Genomic DNA, 19,324 nt, shown 5'->3' on the forward strand with positions numbered 1-19,324 from the left:
TTTACCCAGGAGATTTCGTCTATTTCCTTTTCCTCAGGAGATCCATGGGTCTCTCTTTGGGTCCTCCTTGTTACCTAGCTTCTCTGGGACTGTGGATTATATTCTGTTAATTATTACATCTAATATCCATTTTTGAGTGGGTCCATATTGAGGTTGTCTTTCTGGATCTGGGTTACCTCACTCAGCGTGCATTTTTTTCTAGTTCCATCCATTTAACTACAAATTTCATGATATCATTATTTTTTTACAACTAAGTAATATTTCAATTTGTAGCTATAATATGTTCTTTTTAATCCATTTTTCAGTTGAGGGGCATCCAAGTTTTCCCTAGATTCTGGCTATTATGAATAATGCTGCTATGAACATAGTTAAGCAAGTGTCCTTGTGGTATGATTGAACATGATTTGGGTATATGCCCAAGAGTGGTATTGCTGAGTCATGAGGTAGATTGATTCCCAATTTTCTGAGAAACAGCCATACTGATTTCCACAGTGGCTATACAAGTTTGCACTTCCACCAGCAGTGGATGAGTGTTCCCCCTACTCCACATCCTCTCCAACATAAGCTGTCCTTAGTGTTTTTGACATTAGCCATTCTGACAGGTGTAGGATGGTATCTCAGAGTTATTTCTATTTGCATTTCCCTGATAGCTAAGGATGCTGAACAGTTCTTTAAGTGTATCTCGATCCTTTGACATTCTTCTGTTGACAATTCTGTTTAAATCTGTATCTTAATTTTTAATTAGATTACTTGCTATTTTGATGTCTACTTTATTGAGTTCTTTATGTACTTTTGATATCATTCCTCTGTCAGATGTTGGGTTGTTGAAGATATTTTTCCCATTCTGTAGGCTGCCATTTTGTCTTATTGACAGATAATATCACAACAGCAAAACCTAAGGCAGAGAAACACACACACTGAAATACCCACACTCCCACCACCACCACCACCAAAACACAAAAATATCAGGAATTAACAATCACTGGTCAATAACATCTCATATTATCAATGTTCTCAATTCACCAATAAAAAGACACAGGTAACAGAATGGATACAAAAACAGGATCCGTCCTTCTGCTACACATAAGAAACACACTTCAACTTCAAAGACAGACATTACCTCAGAGAAAAGGATTGGGAAAATATTTTTCAATTAGATGGACCTAAGAACAAGCTGGTGTAGCTATCCTAGTATCTAACAAAATAGACTTCAAACTAAAGTGAAATAATGAATAGTTATATTCATTAAAGGAAAATTCCATCAAGATGAAGTCTCAATTCTGAGCATCTGTGCCCCAAATACAAAAGTACCTACATTTAGAAAAGAAACATTATAAAAGCTTAAATTGCCCATCAAACTCCACACATTAAGAGTGGGAGATTTCAACAGCTGACCTTACCAAGAGGCAGGTCTGCCACACAAAAAAATTACCAGAGAAACAAGAGAACAAACAGATGTTATGATTTAACAGCCATCTAGAGAATATTTCACCCAAACACAGTGGAATATACCTTCTTCTCATAATCACATGGAACCTTCTCTAAAATTGACCACATACTCAGTCATAACACAAATCTCAACAGATACAAAAATGGAATAACCCCTTGATCTTATTAGATCACCTTGAATTAAAGCTAAAGTTCAACAACAATACAACCTATAGAAAGCCTAAAAACTCATAGAAACTGAACAACTGTTAACTGAACCACAACTAAGTCAAGGAAGAAATAAAGAAAGAACTTAAAGGCTTCCTAGAATTCAATGAAAATAGATCCACAACATACCCAAACCTATGGGACACTTCCAAAGCAGTGCTAAGAGGAAAGTTCACAGCATAAGTGCCTACATATAGAATTGGGACCTAGGGAGTTAAGTCCTGTGTTCCAATGTGGGTCTCTGTCTCTGTCCCCATCCATCGCCAGATGAAGGTTCTATGGTGATATGCAAAATATTATTCAGTATGGTTATGGGCTAAGGCCAGTTCAGGCATCCACTCCTCTGCTGCCCAGGGAACAATCTGGGGACCTCTCCTTGGACCTGGGAATCCCTCTAGAATCAAGACTCTTGCAAACCCTAAAATGGCTCCCTTAGTTGAGTTATATACTTCCCTGCTCCCATATCCATCCTTCCTCCCTCCCCCCATCCCATTTCCCCAAGCTATCCCCCATCCTCCCCTTCTCCCTTCTCTCTAACAATCTCCCCTTACTTCCCACCCCCCACCCCCTGTGCACCCAAGTTTGCCTGGCAATCTTGTCTACTTCCAAGGAGGGAGAACGTGAGCAAGGAAGTCAGGATCAGAGGGAACCTTCATCCGACGATAGATGGAGATTGAGACAGAGACCCACGTTGAAGCACTGGACTGAGCCCTCAAGGTCCAAATGAGGAGCAGAAGGAGAGAGAACATGAATAAGGAAGCCAGGACCGCGAGGAGGGCAATCACCCACTGATACAAGGGGACTGATCTAATGAGAGCTCACCAAGGCCAACTGGACTGGGACTGAACGAGCATGTGATCAAACCGGATTCTCTGAATGTGGCTGACATGGGGGCTGTCTGAGAAGCAATTGATAATGGCACTGGGACTGCTTTTGTCTGCACATATTGACTTTTTGGGATCCTGGTCTGATTGAATGCTCACCTTCCTAGACCTGGAGGGAGGCGGGAGGAACTTGAACTTCCCACAGGGCAGGAAACCCTGACTGCTCTTAGGACTGGAGAGGGAGGAGGAGAGGGAGTGGGGGGAGTGGGAGGGTATTGGGAGGAGGGGAGGAAGTGGAAATTTTTATAAATTATTAATAAAAAAAAGAATTGGGAGAAATCTCACACAGGGAGCTTAACCTGAAAGCTCAAGAACTAAAAGAAGCAAACTCATGTAGGAAGAGGAGATGTCAGGGAAATAATCAAACTCAGGATTGGAATCAACAAAATTGAAGCAAAGAAAACAAAACAAAGAATCAATGAAGCAAAGGATTGGTTCTTTGATAAAATCAAAAGGACAGACAAACTCTTTTCCAAACTAACCAGAAAGCAGAGAAAGAATATTAAAATTAGCAAAAACAGAAAAGAAAAGGTGGACATAACAGAGTCTGAGGAAATCAGAGAATCACTAGGTCATACTTCAAAAACCTGTACTCCACAAAATTGGAAAATTTAAAATAAATGGATAAATATCTTGATAAATACCACATACCAAAAATTAAATCAAGATCAAAATTAAATCAAGGTCAAGGTTAATTTAAATAGACCTTAAATATCACCTTTAAGGAAATGGAAACAGTCATCAACAGACTCTCAACTCAAAAAAGTCCAGGGCCAGATGGTTTCAGTTCAGATCCGTCAGAATTTCAAATAAGAGCTCATACCAAAACTCCTCAAATTATTCAGCACACTGGAAACAGAAGGACGCCTGCAAAATTTTTTTTATGAGGCCAAAGTTACCCTGATACCAAAAACAAAAATGAAACAAAGAAAAAGAATTATAGACCAGTCTCCCTCATGAACACTGATGCAAAAATAGTAAATAAACTGGCAAACTGAATCCAAGAACACATCAGAGAAATCATCTACCATGATCTAGTAGGCTTCATGTCAGAGATCCAGGATGGTTCAACATATGACAATCTGTCCATGTAATCCACCACATAAACAAACTAGAAGAAAAAAACCACATGATCGTTTTATTAGATGCTGAAAAAGCCTTTGACAAAATTCAACACCCTTTCATGTTAGAGGCCTTGGAGAGATCACAGATACAAGGAACATACTTAAATATAATAAAGGCAATATATGAAAAGCTAACAGCAAATATCAAATTAAAAAGGGAGAAACTCAAAGTGATTTCACTAAAATCAAGGACAAAACAAATCTGTCAATTTTCTCCATATCTATTCAATACTGTATCCAAGGTCCTGGCTAGAGCAATAAGGAAACAAAAGGAGATTAAAGGAATACAATCTGGAAAGGAAGAAGTCAAACATTCACTATTTGCAGATGATAGGATATTCACATAAGTGACCCCCAAAATTTTATCAGCGAACTCCTACAGTTCATAAACCCCTTCATTAATGTTACTGGGTACCAAATCAACTAAAAAAATCAGTAGCCATTCTTACAAATGGTAAGTGGACTGAGGAAGAAGTCAGAGAAACAACACCCTTTACTATAGCCACAAATAACATAAAATGTCTTGGGGTAAATCTAACCAAACAAGTGAAAGACCTATATGACAAGAACTTTAAGTCTTTAAAGAAATTGAGGAATAGATCAGTACATGGGAAGCTCTCCCATGCTCACTCATCGATCAGTAGTATTAACATAGTAAAAATGACAATCCTACCAAAAGCAGTCTACAGATTCAATGTAATCCCCTCAAAATCCCAACATCATTCTTCACATACCTCAAAAAAAAAAAAGAAAAAAAACAGTGCTCCACATTATATGGAAAAACAAAAAATCCGGTATATCTAAAACAATCCTGAACTTTTTTTTATTTATAAAAGTTTATTAATTTATAAAAGTTTCCATTTCCACCCCTCCTCCCAACACACTCCCACTCCCCCTACTCCCTCTCCTCCTCCCTCTCCGTCCCTAAGAGCAGTCAGGGTTTCCTGCCCTGTGGGAAGTTCAAGTTCCTCCCCCCTCCCTCCAGATCTAGGAAGGTGAGCATCCAAACAGACTGGATCCCAAAAATACAGTATATGCAGAGGAAACAAGTCCCAGTGTCATTGTCAATGGCTTTTCAGAAAGACCCCGTGCCAGCCACATTCAGAGAATTCGGCCACATTCAGAGAATCTGATTGGATCACGTGCACGTTCAGTCCCAGTCCAACTGGCCTTGGTGAACTCTCATTAGATCAGTCCCCTTGTATCAGTGAGTGAACGCACTCCTCACAGTCCTGCCTTTCTTGTTCATGTTCTCCCTCCTTCTGCTACTCATTTAGACCTTGGGGGCTCAGTCCAGCGCTCCAATGTGGGTCTCTGTCTCAATCTCCATCCATCAGCGGGTGAAGGTTCCCTCTGGTCTTTCCTTCTTTACTCACGTTCTCTTTCTTTCTGCTTCTCGTTTGGACCTAGGGAGTTAAGTCCAGTGTTCCAATGTGGGTCTCTGTCTCAATCTCCATCCATCGCCAGATGAAGGTTCTATGGTGATATGCAAAATATTAATCAGTATGGTTATATGCCAAGGCCAGTTCAGGCACCCTCTCCTCTGTCCAGAGAACAATCTGGGTATCTCTCCTTGGACCTGGGATCCCCTTTATAATCAAGTCTCTTGTAAACCCTAAAATGACTCCCTTAGTTGAGATTTGTACTTCCCTGATCCCATATCCATCCTTCCTCCCTCCCCCCATCCCAATCCCCCGAGCTTTCCCCATTCCTCCCCTACTCCCTTCTCTCTAACCCTCTCCCCTTTCAACAACCCCCCTAACCCCCCATGCACCCGAGGTTGCCTGGTACTCTTGTCTACTTCCAATCTCCAGGAGGATAACTACATGATTTTCTTCAGGTTCACCTTCTTATTTAGCTTCTCTAGGATCACGAATAATAGGCTCAAAGACCTTTAATTATGGCTAGAATCCACTTATGAGTGAATACATATCATATTCCTCTTTTTGGGTCTGGGTTACCTCACTCAGTAACCCAGACCCAGAAAGGGTCTTTTTCTATGTCCATCCATTTGCATGCAAAATTCAAGATGTCACTGTTTTTTACCGCTGTGTAAAACTCTAATGTATATATGTTCCACACCTTTTTTAACCATTCTTCTATTGAGGGGCACTTAGGTTGTTTCCAGGTTCTGGCTATTACAAATAGTGCTGCTATGAACATAGTTGAACAAATGCTTTTGTGGTATGATAGGGCATCTCTTGGGTATGTTTCCAAGAGGGGAATTGCTGAGTCTTGAGGGAGGTTGACTCCCAGTTTCCTGAGAAACTGCCACACTGATTTCCACAGTGGCTGCACAAGTTTGCATTCCCACCAACAATGGATGAGAGTTCCCCTCTCTCCACATCCTCTCCAGCATAGGCTATCATTGGTGTTTTTGACTTTAGCTAATCTGACCGGTGTAAAATGGTATCTCATAGTTGTTTTGATTTGCATTTCCCTGATCGCTAAGGATGTTGAGCATGACCTTAAGTGTCTTTTGGCCATTCGAAGTTCTTCTGTTGAGAATTCTCTGTTCAGATCAGCACACCATTTTTTAATTGGGTTAATTAGAGTTTTAGTGTGTAGTTTCTTGAGTTCTTTGTATATTTTGGAGATCAGGCCTTTGTCTTATGAGGGGTTGGTGAAGATCTTCTCCCAGTCAGAAGGTAGCCTTTTTGTCTTACTGACGGTGTCCTTTGCTTTACAGAAGCTTCTCAGTTTCAGGAGGTCCCATTTATTCATTGATTCTCTTATTGTCTGTGCTACTGGGGTTCTACCAAGGAAGTGGTCTCCTGTGCCTATGTCTTGTAGACTACTTCCCACTTTCTCTTCTATCTGGTTTTAAAAGAACCGCCAGAGGTATCTATCATCATCCCTGACTTCAAGCTCTACTACAGAGCTATAGGAATAAAATCAACCTGGTATTGGCATAAAAACAGATACCTGGATCAATAGACTTTAATCAAAGACCCAGGTTATTAATCGACACACACCTATGAACACCTGATTTTTGACAAAGAAGCTAAAATTGTCCAATGGAGAAAAGAAAGCATCTTCAAAGACTTGTGCTGACCTAACTGGATTTCAACATGCAGAAGAATGCAAATAGATCCATATCTATCGTCATGCACAAAACTTGAGTTCAGATGGTTCAAAGACCACCATAAGTCTAGTTACACTAAACCTGATAGAAGAGAACATGGGAAGTAGCCTTAAACACATTGGCACATGAAACCACTTCCTAAATATAACACCAGAAGCAGAGACACTGGAAGCAACAATTAATAAATAGTACCTCCTGAAACTGAGAATATTCTGTAAGACCAAGGACACATCAATATGACAATATGGCAGCCTACAGAATAGGAAAATAACTTCAAAACCCCACATCTGGAAAATATCTGATCTCCAAAATATATAAAGATCTCAAGAAACTAGACATCAAAATGACATATAATCCAATTTAAAAATGGAGTATCAGATCTAAACATAATTCTCATCAGAAGATTCTCAAATGGTCAAAAGACATTTAAGGAATTTCTCAACATCCTTAGCCATCAGAGAAATGCAAATCAAAATAACTCTGAGACACCATCTTACACCTGTCAGAATGACTAAGATCAAAAACTCTGATGATAGCTTATTCTAGAGAGAATGTGGAGACAGTAGAACACTCCTCCATTGCTGGTGGAAGTGAAAACTTGTATTGCTTCTTTGAAAATCAGTATGGAGGTTTCTCAGCAAATTAGAAATCAATCTACCTCAAGACCCAGCAATACCACTCTTGGGCATATACTCAAAGGATGTACATTTATACCAGTAGGATATTTACTCAACTATGTTCATAGCAACATTGTTCATAATATCCAGAACATGGAAACAACCTAGATGCCCCTCAACCCAAGAATGGATAAAGAAAATGTGGTGCATTTACACAATGGAGTACTACTCCACATTAAAAGACAGACATCTTGAAATTGGCAGGAAAAAGGATGTAACAAGTAAAAATATCCTGAGTGAGGTAACTCAGACCCAGAAAGACAAACACGGTATGTACTCGATAATAAGTGGATACTAGACATAAAGAAAAGAATAATCATGCTATAATCCACAATCCCTGGGAAGCTAGGTAACAAGGAGAACCCCATCTACATGTGTAGATGTCTCTGGGAAAAGGAAATTGGGATCTTGAGGGAGGAAGGAGCAAAGGGAAGGGGTGACGGGAATGTGACAGAATGTGATGGTTGATTTGGGGAGAGAAAGAGAGAGAGAGCAAGGAGAGAAATATCTTGATAAAGGGGGCCATTATGGGGTGAGGGAGAAACCTGGTGTTGTGGAACCCACTAGGATGACCCCAGCTAAGACCCCAAGCAATAATGGAGAGGGTGCCTGAACTAACTTTCCCCTGTAATCAGATTGATGACCAACCTAATCGTCATCATAGAATCTTCATCCAGTAACTGATGGAAGCAGATGCAGAGATCCACATTTAAGCACTATGCCGAGCTCCAGGAGTCCAGTCAAAGAGAGGGAGTAGGGATTGGGATTATATGAGCAAAGGAGTCAAGTCCATGATAGGGAAACCCACAGAAACAGCTGACCAGAGCTAGTGAGAGCTCACTGACTCTGGACTGGCTGCTGGGGAACCTACAGAAGACTGAATTAGGCCCTCTGAATGTGGGTGACAGTCCTGTGGCTTTGGTAGTCTGTGTGGCCACTGGCAGTGGGACCAGGATTTATCCCTAGTGCATGAACTGGCATTTTGGAGACCATTCCCTGTGTAGGGATACCTTGTTTAGCCCTGACAGAGGGGGACAGGGCTTGGTCCTGCCTCAACTTGATATGCCAGACTTTTTGACTCCCCATGGTAGGCTTTATCCTTTCTTCGGAGTAGGTGGGAGAAGAAGAGGGGAAGGAGAGAAGAAGGGAGAACAGGAGGGAGTGGCAACTATGGTTGCTGTGTAAAATGAAAAAAATACTTTTAAATAAATAACAGTCATAAATACAAATTCTTCAAAGACAAAAAGAAAGATAGAATCTGTAAGCAGAGGTAACTGCACGTGTTTTAGCAGTGTGCACTCCAAGAGGGCCTTTAAATAATTGATAGGTCCTGGGCACCAAAGGAGGGCATCTGCAGTTTTCGTTGTGTTTGTTCTTAGGGGCTTGAGAGATGGCTCAGTGGTTAGAAGTACTGGCTACCAGTCAGTGGTAGCACACACCTTTAATCCCAGCAATCAGGAGGCCAAAATACACAGACCTCTGTAATTTTGAGGCCACACTGGTCTACAGAGCGAGTTTCAGGACAGCCAGTGCTACACAGGAAAATGCTGTCTTGAAAGCACCCCTCCCCCCAAAAATCCAAAACCAATAACCAGAACAAAAGGAAACCGAAAAACAAAACAAACAACAACAACAACAAAAAAACCACTAGTTGCTCTTTCAGGGACCCAGGTTCAATTCCATTACCCTCAGGGAGGCTTACAACAAGCTCTAGCTCCGGTTTCTGGGGATCCAGTGCCATCTTTTGCATGCACATGTTGCACAAAATACATGAAGACAAAACTTCCACACAAACTAAAAGAAACTCAATAAACGATTGCCTGTTTTTGTTGTTGCTGTCATTTGGTTACTTCCAAAGTTCTAAAGTGTTGTCTATTAACACTGTGAGGAAGCACATCACCTAGTGAAAGAGTCTGAGCAGCGTTTTGAGATGCTAGGACATCACCCACAGTACAAACAGAATCCAAGAAGGACTCCAGGTAGGCCTGACCACAGAGTTGTTCCTGCTATACCTCTTACCTGCTTAAAACTGGTTGGAGAGATTTAATGGCCCTGGCTCCTGATATCTAACACTTTCTTCCTCATCATAGGTTCTAACCACATGAAATGGATCTCCTCAAGGGTGACAGATGAACAAGATCAAACAAGGTGATAAATCAGTAATATCTTCAGAGAATATTGCTCCAAATGAGGGGAAAAGTTGAATAAAAAGGGAATCTTGCTGGGCAGAGTAACTTTAGCCTGTTATCTTTCTAATGCTGCGATAAAACACTGAGCAAAAATATCTTTAAGAGGAAAAGGTTTATTTGACTTACATTTCCCCATCACAATCCACTCTGAGGGATGTCGGACAGAATCTCAAGGCAGAAGCACAAGCAACAGTCACAAAAGAGTGCAGCTTACTGGCTTTCTCCACAGGACTTGCTCAACTTGTTTTCTTATGTAAACCAAGATCACATGCCCAGGGATTGCACCTCCTACAGTGAATTGGACTCTACAATATCAATCATTAATCAAGAAAATGAACCACAGACTTGCCTAAAGGACAGCCTGAAGGGAATGCTTTCTCAAGTCAAGGTTCCCTCTTCCCAGTTGATCTTGGCTGTATCAAGTGGATTTAAAACTAACTAGCACAGATGTAATTCAGTACTTGAGAGCTGAGGCAGAAAACACTAAGGTTTCTGAGGTTAGCGTGTGCTCCATGGCTACATTCTGCCTCCAAGCCAAGAAGTCCCTAATGCCAGTCGTTTCATGAACAGCTAAGCCAAGAGAACATAGAGCAATGATCCTTGAGCACGGTTGCCTGGCATGGCCTTGAATGGTCCTGCTTGTGTTCTGTATATATTACTTGTTTTGGATATAGGCCTTTTCGCCTCAAAATTCAGTACTGTAAAGGAAGACGTGGGCAATGCAATTGTCCTGAAAACAGTGAAGGTACTCCAAAGAGACTCTGTGCCTCCCCGATGGGATAAAAGGAGATTGATTCAATGCACCCCAGAGATAATGGAAGTTCATGCAAGCAAAGGGAAAAGACTGAAGCCAGGCGCTGGACTGAGGAAAAACTTGGCTCCCCAAAAGGTTCACAGAGTTCTGGTCACGTATCAGATCACTCTGCAGGAGACACTAGGTCAAGGGAGTGAGTGATGGTGCAGTGCTGGGCACGACCACACCTTAATCGGGATGACTTAGTTTTGCATGCTTCTTGATTCATATTTAAAACTAACTGTCATGTCACTACCCAAAATAAGGAGTGTGGTGTCACTGGACCCTTTATTTGTTCCTCTTCCCAATGCAGCTACTTGAAGTAAATCTCCTTTTCTGCTCATTATGGTTTTTGTTTTTGTTTTTGCTTTGGTTTGGTTTTAAAACAGTCCCTCTTCCATGTAGTCTGTCTGTCTGGGTGCTCACTATGTAGATGGGCAGACTGGCCTTTAAACTCAGGGATATCCTCCTGACTCTGCTTACCGAATGCTGGGGAAAAGGCTTGCACCACCATGCCCAGTCTTTCCCTGATCTTCTGCTCTTTGCTGTTTTCTATAGATGATGGGTGGGCAAAGTCTAGATTTTTCGAGGTGCCAGGGTCCAGGCTCTAACCCCAGAGCATCCCTGTCTGTATGCTAGCCTTTGAACAGCTCTCAGATGGATGTCTGGGAGACAGGAGCAGGATTTTGAGAGCTGAGGTGTCAGGAGAGAAGGCAAGTTGTGGGTCTGGCCAGTGGAGTCTGGGCCAAGAAGTCCCCAACTCTACCTCTGAGATGCACACTAGACTTCCCTGGGTTCCTTGGTCAAAAGAGGAGCAATGAAATCGGGGTAGGGCCTGAAGTCTCAGACCCCCCCATTTTTATGGGAACATCATCTCCCTGTGAACACATATTGGAACATAACTGTCATGCAGGGTCACCCAGAATACACAAGGGGCTTGGTTCCCCTTGAACATGGGGCAAGCCTCAGCTTTCCTAGGTAAAGCTAAAGCTGTCTGGTTATGCCTTTGAAGAACGTAAGGAACTGTCAGTCCTGATATGGTTCACGCTTCTGCAGGAAGCAGGCACTTTTCACAGAAACACGGGAACCTGCTCTGTAGAGAATCAAGTAAATGGAAAGCTACAACATCTAATTTCATCTTAACAGCCTAGTAAGGACATGTAAGTTAGGAGTGAAGCCCTGCCCAACCCCATTGTACCGAGTTCACCTCAGCAGCTACCCCCATTCCCATTCCTATTTGAAAATGTCATTGAGATGCCATCAAACAGGTCAGGGAGGGCCTCCTTGTGTTTCCATGGAGAACCACTGTCCTCTAGTTGCCAGATGATGAAGAACAATATCCTTGGGAAAAGGCTCACAGACACTCAACTTTATGTCAGTTAATCTTTCAATAGACATACATACATACATACATACATGCATAATTCCCATGGTTCTGGGAGAGAATTTGTGCAATTTCTCAGGAGCACAATTTCCCAAACCTCAATCAAAAATAAAAACATGTGTACCTCAGACAAAGCAATTCAGGTTCTAGAAGTACATCTAAAGCAGCCTGGGATTTTCCAAATCTGGTGACAAGAGTATTTCTTCTAGAATCTTCTACTATGGATTCTAGAAGAAATACTATGAACAGGTGGACTGTGTTTCCCTCTATTGAAGCTATTGGGCTTTTGGCATTGCCCTGCTGCACGACTGACTTATAAGGCCAGGCTCTGAGAGGCCTTCTTCTGTGTCACCACCACCAGGCTGTGGGGAAGCCAGACCCCAGGTGTTCCGGCGGGCAGCCTGCAAAGCATCCCTTGTCAGACCTGAGTCAGCAAGTCTTCAGACCTTTGAGCCCCCAGCTGGTGGAGGAGAGCCTGTCTGCATCCTGGGGTACAGCTCCACCCATTCCCCTGACCTATCACCCAAATTGCACAGCTGTAGCCAAAATAAGTGTGGCTATCAACTGAGGTTGCTAATATCTGCAATTTTTGGTACAATTTTTGTAATTAATAGGATAGAAATGAATGACACCACCAAGTTGTACAAAATAACCCAGCTGGAAACTTTTACTGGGTAACACTGGACACTAATCACGGTTTCTACGATGGGCTACTCTTTGACCATAAAAAGAACAAAAATGAACTGGAGAGATGTTTCAGTGGATAAGAGCACTGACTGCTCTTGGAAAGAGCCAGGTTCAATTCCAGCACTGACACGGCAACTCACAACCATCCATAACCCCAGATCCAAGGGATTCAGTACCCTTTCCCAGCTTCATGGGCACTGCACACAAGCACAGCATAGAAACAACGATAATTTTTAAAAGAAGCAAAACATTTTAATTATGTATTCATTGTGCATGCTAATTTGTAGCATGAAGATATTGTTATATAAATTCATCTTTACTTTGAGCATGTCCCTTCCATATATCCTTCTATTCCCATATGTCTATTAAAACACCATGGATCTTTTTAAACTCCCTATATATTTCATGCTATTTATACCAAAATAATTTTTATTTCTATTAAATCCAGGAACTATAAACTTACTACTTCCATTTTTCTTCCTTCTGTTTTTGCATTGACTTTTTCAGTTTCTTATTTTTCCTTCAATAAGCCTGATACTTAAACAAGAGTGAATTTTAAACTGATCATCAAAGAATGAAGACACAGAAACTTTTACCAAAGTCTTAAAGTTACTGTATATATATATATATATAATATATATTATATATATATATATTATATATATATATATATATGGCCATCTACCAAAAATGTTCTACCGCCTGGGAGGTGCTGGACCTGATAATTGAAATGTGAGTGGCTACACACAAGTTCAGGCTCTCAAGTCTTCTGGTTTGATTTTAGGACAGTGCTACTCTTCTCTGGAACTGTATGCTCTCTTAGGACAAGTAAGATTATACGCTGATTATCATTGGTACTGGGCCTGGAGCTCCAAAGTGGCATGGCCAGAGATGTGGGATCATGGAGACAACTCTAGGTTGTGCCATCCACTTTCCCCAAGAAGTGTCAAACCATATCCTTTCTTTTGTCTTGAGTAGAACCTTTTCCCATTTGTTTTGGGGTTTTTTTTTGTCTTTTTAAAATTGATTTTTCTTGAGCTCTGCATTGTACTCTGCTCCCCTCCCTGCCTCTCCCCTCCCACCTTCAACCCTCCCCCAAGGCCCCCATGTTCCCAATTTATTCAGGAGATCTTGTCTTTTTCTACTTCCCATGTAGATTAGATGTATCTAAGTCTCTCTTAGTGTCCTCATTGTTCTCTAAGTTCTCTGGGATTGTGGTTTGTAGGATGGTTTTCCTTGCTTTATGTTTAAAAACCACCTGTAAGTGTGTACATGTGATAATTGTCTTTCTGTGTCTGGGTTGCCTCACTCAAAATAATGTTTTCTAGCTCCATCCATTTTCCTGCAAAATTCAAGTTGTTGTTATTTTTTTCTGCTGTGTAGTACTCCATTGTGTAAATGTACCACATTTTCCTTATTCATTCTTAGGTGGAGGGGCATTTAGGTTGTTTCCAGGTTCTGGCTATGACAAACAATGCTGCTATGAACATAGTTGAGCACATGTCCTTGTGGCACGATTGAGCATCCTTTGGATATATACCCAAAAGTGGTATTGCTGGGTCTTGAGGTAGGTTGTTCCCTAATTTTCTGAGAAATTGTCACACTGATGTCCAAAAGGGCTGTACCAACTTGCATTCCCACCAGCAATGCAGGAGTGTTCCCTTTACCTCACATCCTCTCATAAGCTGTCATCAGTGTTTTTTATCTTGGCCATTCTTATAGGTGTAAGATATACCTCCAAAACAACTTTGGAGTTGTTTTGATTTGCATTTCTCTGATGACTAAGAATGCTGAACATTTCCTTAAGTGTCTTTCAGTCATTTTAGATTCCTCTGTTGAGAGTTCTCTGTTTAGGACTGTACTCCATTTTTTTTATTGGATTATGTGTTCTTTTGACAACCAATTTCTTGAGTTCTTTGTATATTTTGGAGATCAGACCTCTGTCTGATGTGGGGTTAGTGAAGATCTTTTCCCATTCTGTAAGCTGTCATTTTGTCTTGTTGACCGTGTCCTTTGCTTTACAGAAACTTTTCAGTTTCAGGAAGTCCCATTTATTAATTGTTTCTCTCACTGTCTGTGCTACTGAAGTTATATTTAGAAAGTGGTGTCCTGTGCCAATGCATTCAAGTGTACTTCCTACTTTCTCTTCTATAAGGTTCACTGCGACTGGCTTTATGTTGAGGTCTTTGATCCATTTGGACTTGAGTTTTGTGCATGGTGATAAATATGGGTCTATTTTCATTCTTCTACATGTTGATATCCATTTATGCCAGCACCACTTGTTAAATATGCTTTCTTTTTCCATTCGATATTTTTTGCTAATTTGTCAAAAATCAGGTGTTCTAAGGAGTGTGGATTGATATCCGGGTCTTCTATTAGGTTCCATAGATCCTCCTGTCTGTTCTTATGCCAATACCAGGCTGTTTTCAGTATTGTAGCTCTGTAGTAGAGTTTGAAGTCAGGGACTGTGATGCCTCCAGAAGTTCTTTTATTGTGCAGGATTGTTTTGGCTATCCTGGGTTTTTTGCTTTTCCGTATGAAGTTGAGTACTGTTTTTTCAAGGTCTGTGAAGAATTTTGCTGGGATTTTGCTGGGCATTGCATTGAGTCTGTAGAATCTGTAGATTGCTTTTGGTAAGATTGCCATTTTTACTATGTTAGTTCTGCCTACCCAAGAGCATGGGAGCTCTTTTCACTTTCTGCTGTCTTTTTAAATTTTTTCTTTAAAGATTTAAAGTTCTTGTCATACAAGTCTTCCACTTGTTTGGTTAGAGTTACTCTGAGATATTTTATGCTATTTATGGCTACTGTGAAGAGTGTTGTTTCTCTGATTTATTTCCCAACCCTTTTATCATCTGTGTACAGGAGGGCTACTGATTTTTTTGAGTTAATCTTGTATCCTGCTACATTACTGAAAGTGTTTATGAGTTGTAGAAGTTCCTTGGTAGAATTTTTGGGATCTTTTGTAACTTTTTGTTACACAAACGATCACATCATCAGCAAACAGTGAGAGTTTGACTTCCTTTCTGATTTGTATCCCCTTGATCTCCTTTTGGTGTCTTATTGATCTAGCTAGGATCTCAAGAACTATACTGAATAGATATGGAGAGAATGGACAACCTTGTCTTGTTCCTTATTTCAGTGGAATCGCTGGGAGTTTCTCTCCATTTAGTTTGATATTGGTTGTTGGCTTGCTGTATATTGTCTTTATTATATTTAGGTATGTTCCTTGTATCCCTGCTCTCTCCAAGACCTTTTATCATGAAAGGATGTGATATTTTGTCAAAAGCTCTTTCAGCATCTAATGGTTTTTATTTTTCACTTTGTTTATATGGTGGATTACGTTGACAGATTTTTGTATGTTGAACCATTTCTGTATATGTGGAATGAAGCTGACTTGATCATAGTGGATGATGGTTCTTGGATTCGATTTGCTAGTATTTTATTTAGTATTTTTGCATCAATGTTCATGAGTGAGATTGGTCTGTAATTCTTTCTTAGTAATGTATTTCTGTGGTTCGGGTATCAGGGTAATTGTAGCCTCATAAAAAGACTTTGGCAATGTTCCTTCTGTTTTTATTGTGTGGAATAATTTGAGGAGTATTGGTATTTGTTCTTCTTTGAAAGTCATGTAGAATTCTGAACTAAAACCATCTTGTCCTGGGCTTTTTTTTTTGGTTGGGAGACTTTTGATGACTGTTTCTATTTCTTCAGCAGTTATAGGTCTGTTTAATATGCTTATCTGGTCTTGATTTAATTTTGGTAAGTGATATTTATCCAGAAAGTTGTCCATTTCCTTTAAGTTTTCGAATTTTGTGGAGTAAAGGTTTTTGAAATATGACCTGATGATTCTCTTTATTTCCTCCATGTCTGTTGTTATGTCCCCCTTTTCATTTCTGATATTGTTAATTTGGATATTCTTTCTCTGTCTTTTGATTAGTTTTCCACAGGAGTGGGACTGAACCAGCTACCTAGGACAGATTGGGCCTGAGAAAGCAAGCTCCATGGGAGAAGAAATCAGGAGTCAATCCAGTCCCTGGAGCCAATCCAGTCCTGGGACACTGGCGGATCAGGATTGAGTCAGTTGACCTGGTCCAGAGTCAGTGATATCTACTGGAATAGGTACAGAGGAGTAATCGCCGAGCGAGTGAGCCAAAGCCAGAGTCTGCTGAGGATCTGGATGTGAATCTGGGACCTTCAAGGGAGTAGACCTAAGCCAGGACCCCTGTGGGTCTGGGCATGAGTCTAAGACCTCCCAGGAACTAGGCTTGATCAGGACCTCTGCCAGTCTGGTCATGAATCTGGGACCTCTGAGGAAGTAGGCAGGAACCAGAGATCTCTGTGGGGCCAGGCGTGAGTCTGGGACTTCAGAGGGAGTAGGCCTGAGCCAGGGCCTCTGTGGGTCTGGACATTGGTCTGGTATATCAAAGAGAATAGGCAGGAACCTGGAATCTCTGCAGGTCTGAGCGTGAGTCTGGGACCTTTGAGGGAGTAAGCGAGTCCTCTGTGATTCTGAGCATACTTGAGCCTAGGACCCCTGAGGCAGTAGACCAGAGCCAGAAATCTTTGCAGAACCAACTCCAAGCCAGGGACTTCTTGCAAGAGGGGTTCCAGACCAGGATTTGCAAAAACAGGTCAAAGCCAGTAACCTAGGCCAAAGTAGGCCTGAGACAGCAAACTCCAAGGGAGCAGAGCAAAGCACAGGAGCACTGAGCTATCTCCAGGAGCACAGAGTAACCAATGGGGTAACTAGAACTGTGACACTGATTGTACCACAAGGAACAACCATCTGAGTGGAAAGAGCCCTCAGCACTCTCATACATTTCGTGTTCTCTTCCTACATCAGATTCAAGTAACTCCCTCCAGATCTCTTGATGGGTTGGAGACACATGAACTGAGTGACATCCTCATGAAATGCCATAAGTATGGATCTTTCCATCCTGACTGTGTTCAGGATCAGGAAAAAAGATGTGCATGTGCTTGGGTGAAGAGGGAGGTAAGAAATCATCTGTGGAGTGGGATGTTTGTGTGGCTAGTGTTGAGGGCTAAACCATTACCAATCACCCTCCTCTTGACATCACCAGAGAGGATGGTATCAGAGACTTCATGTGTAGGTGGAGAAAAACAGGGATCTCCAATGACCCCTTTGGTTCTGAGGAACATAGGGATGAATGAAACTTAAAGGGTCCTAGGGGAATTCATCCCCACCACAGCTCAGCTGAGTTTACACAGTCAGTCCTCTAAGATACAGAAAGTATCTGGAGCCCTCTCCATACAGCCCCTCACTCCTGACCACCATGCCCAGGAACAAGTAGACTGCCCAGCATTTTACTCATCTGAGGGGCCAATGTTGTGCTGGTGAGGAAAGGCTGGGCTTATGATTCTACTTCCCACCAACCTGCTCCTCCTTGCAGGGCCATGTTACGGTTTCTGTTGATATGGTTCAGAAAACACCCCCAGGACTTCTGTGACTATCCAATCATGGTCACTGTGAAGAGGCTAGTGGACTATATAAGGCTAAATGTGCCATCCACAGAGGTTGCGATACAAACTGAGGAGCTCCTATCAATGCTTGGAAAAGCAGGAGTCCAAAAAGGGTGAGGAGGCTGGGGTATGTGCCTGGGAAGGCAGGAGGTGGTATTGGTGATGGGTTGCACCAGGGAATTCTCCAGATGCCCTGACCTGGAACCAGAGCTGGACCCCTGTCAGGTGAGATGTACTGTTGTGGAGAGAGGGGACTGGGTATTTTCTGACATGAACAGACTTAGTGTGACCAGCAAGGCCATCTCTGGGAAGCTCACCCCATCCTAGAAACTTCTAGGGCACTTCCACTAATGGCCCATCTCTTTCTGTCTTAGATTGTGTGATCATCAGGCCAACAACACCAGAAGCCTCAGAAATACAAGAGATGCTGCCTTTGAGACCAGCTTCTGAAACCCCTAGAGAACCCTGCAGTTTGGGAACCAATTGTGCCAGTAGCTGGGCCAGTACAGCTTCTGAATTTAGATCAGTGTCTGCCCACATCATCCGATACAATAGATGTGGCTGCACTTATTTCTAACTGCTGGTGTGCAATTAGGTGACCCAGAGCCTGTTTCCCCTCTTCCTGATGTTGACATTTAGTTAGGTTTTTATCATTTTCATCATGCAGTGCTTTGGCAAAATGTCTAGCCACCTCAAGCACTGACACTTCCAGTTTCCTGGGCCATGCATGTGCCATCAAGTAATCAGGCAACTTTCATAACCACCCGAGTCCTCAAGCCCTATGTGATCTATGTGCAGAGTGGTCATGTGATCTATGTGTGGCACAGCTACCTATGCACATGTGCTGGGCAACCTTTAAATGCTAGACACACACCAACTTCTTCAGGCCTTCACACGTGTTTTTCTATCTCTCAATAAACTCTTAAAGTCGGTTCCCTTGTGTGTCTCATGATCTGTTCTCGTGCCTGCTAATTTCACAGATAGTATAAATACCTGATGAGTTCCACCCAGAAACAGTTCATGTATAAGCTATCCTTCCCCTTTTTAGAGAAAGCATATCCTTTTATTTTGTTTCCTTTTTATTGTTGTTTTCATTGTTAATATCCCTTTTAATTATGTTTTCATTGGTAATATTACCTTTAATTTTGTTTAATTCTTTTTATTGTTTTTATTGTTAATATCACTTTTAATTTTGTTTAAATCTTTATTGTTCCATTATTAATATTTCCTTTAATATCTTTAAATTCTTTTTTAATACAATCTTCTCTCATTTTACATAGCTATCCCCATTCCCACTCACTCCCCTTCTTCCCAACTCTTTCCCCCAGCCCACCCCCCATCCATTTTTCAGTGAGGGTAAGG

The 19,324-nt window shown here is 41.5% G+C and overlaps 1 protein-coding gene and 1 long non-coding RNA gene across 2 annotated transcripts; one reads left to right on the plus strand and one right to left on the minus strand.

The window, feature by feature from the left end:
- Positions 1–3,652: 3,652 nt before the first annotated feature.
- Positions 3,653–9,865, minus strand: LOC146895408 (uncharacterized). The gene is made up of 2 exons (XR_015737315.1): positions 9,742–9,865; positions 3,653–5,140 (listed from the first exon to the last, which is right to left on the minus strand). It is a non-coding gene; the product is annotated as an uncharacterized LOC146895408 (long non-coding RNA).
- A 3,275-nt stretch (positions 9,866–13,140) lies between these two features.
- Positions 13,141–18,601, plus strand: LOC146895409 (ral guanine nucleotide dissociation stimulator-like; the record flags this gene model as incomplete). Its single annotated transcript, XM_085678556.2, has 4 exons — positions 13,141–13,211; positions 17,345–17,454; positions 17,898–18,016; positions 18,518–18,601. Coding segments are annotated over 4 exons (384 nt in total), but the record flags the coding sequence as incomplete, so codon positions are not given.
- Positions 18,602–19,324: the final 723 nt, after the last annotated feature.

This window comes from Myodes glareolus, chromosome 2 (assembly GCF_982192425.1).
Source record: "Myodes glareolus chromosome 2, mMyoGla1.1, whole genome shotgun sequence".
NCBI classification, from domain to species: domain Eukaryota; kingdom Metazoa; phylum Chordata; class Mammalia; order Rodentia; family Cricetidae; genus Myodes; species Myodes glareolus.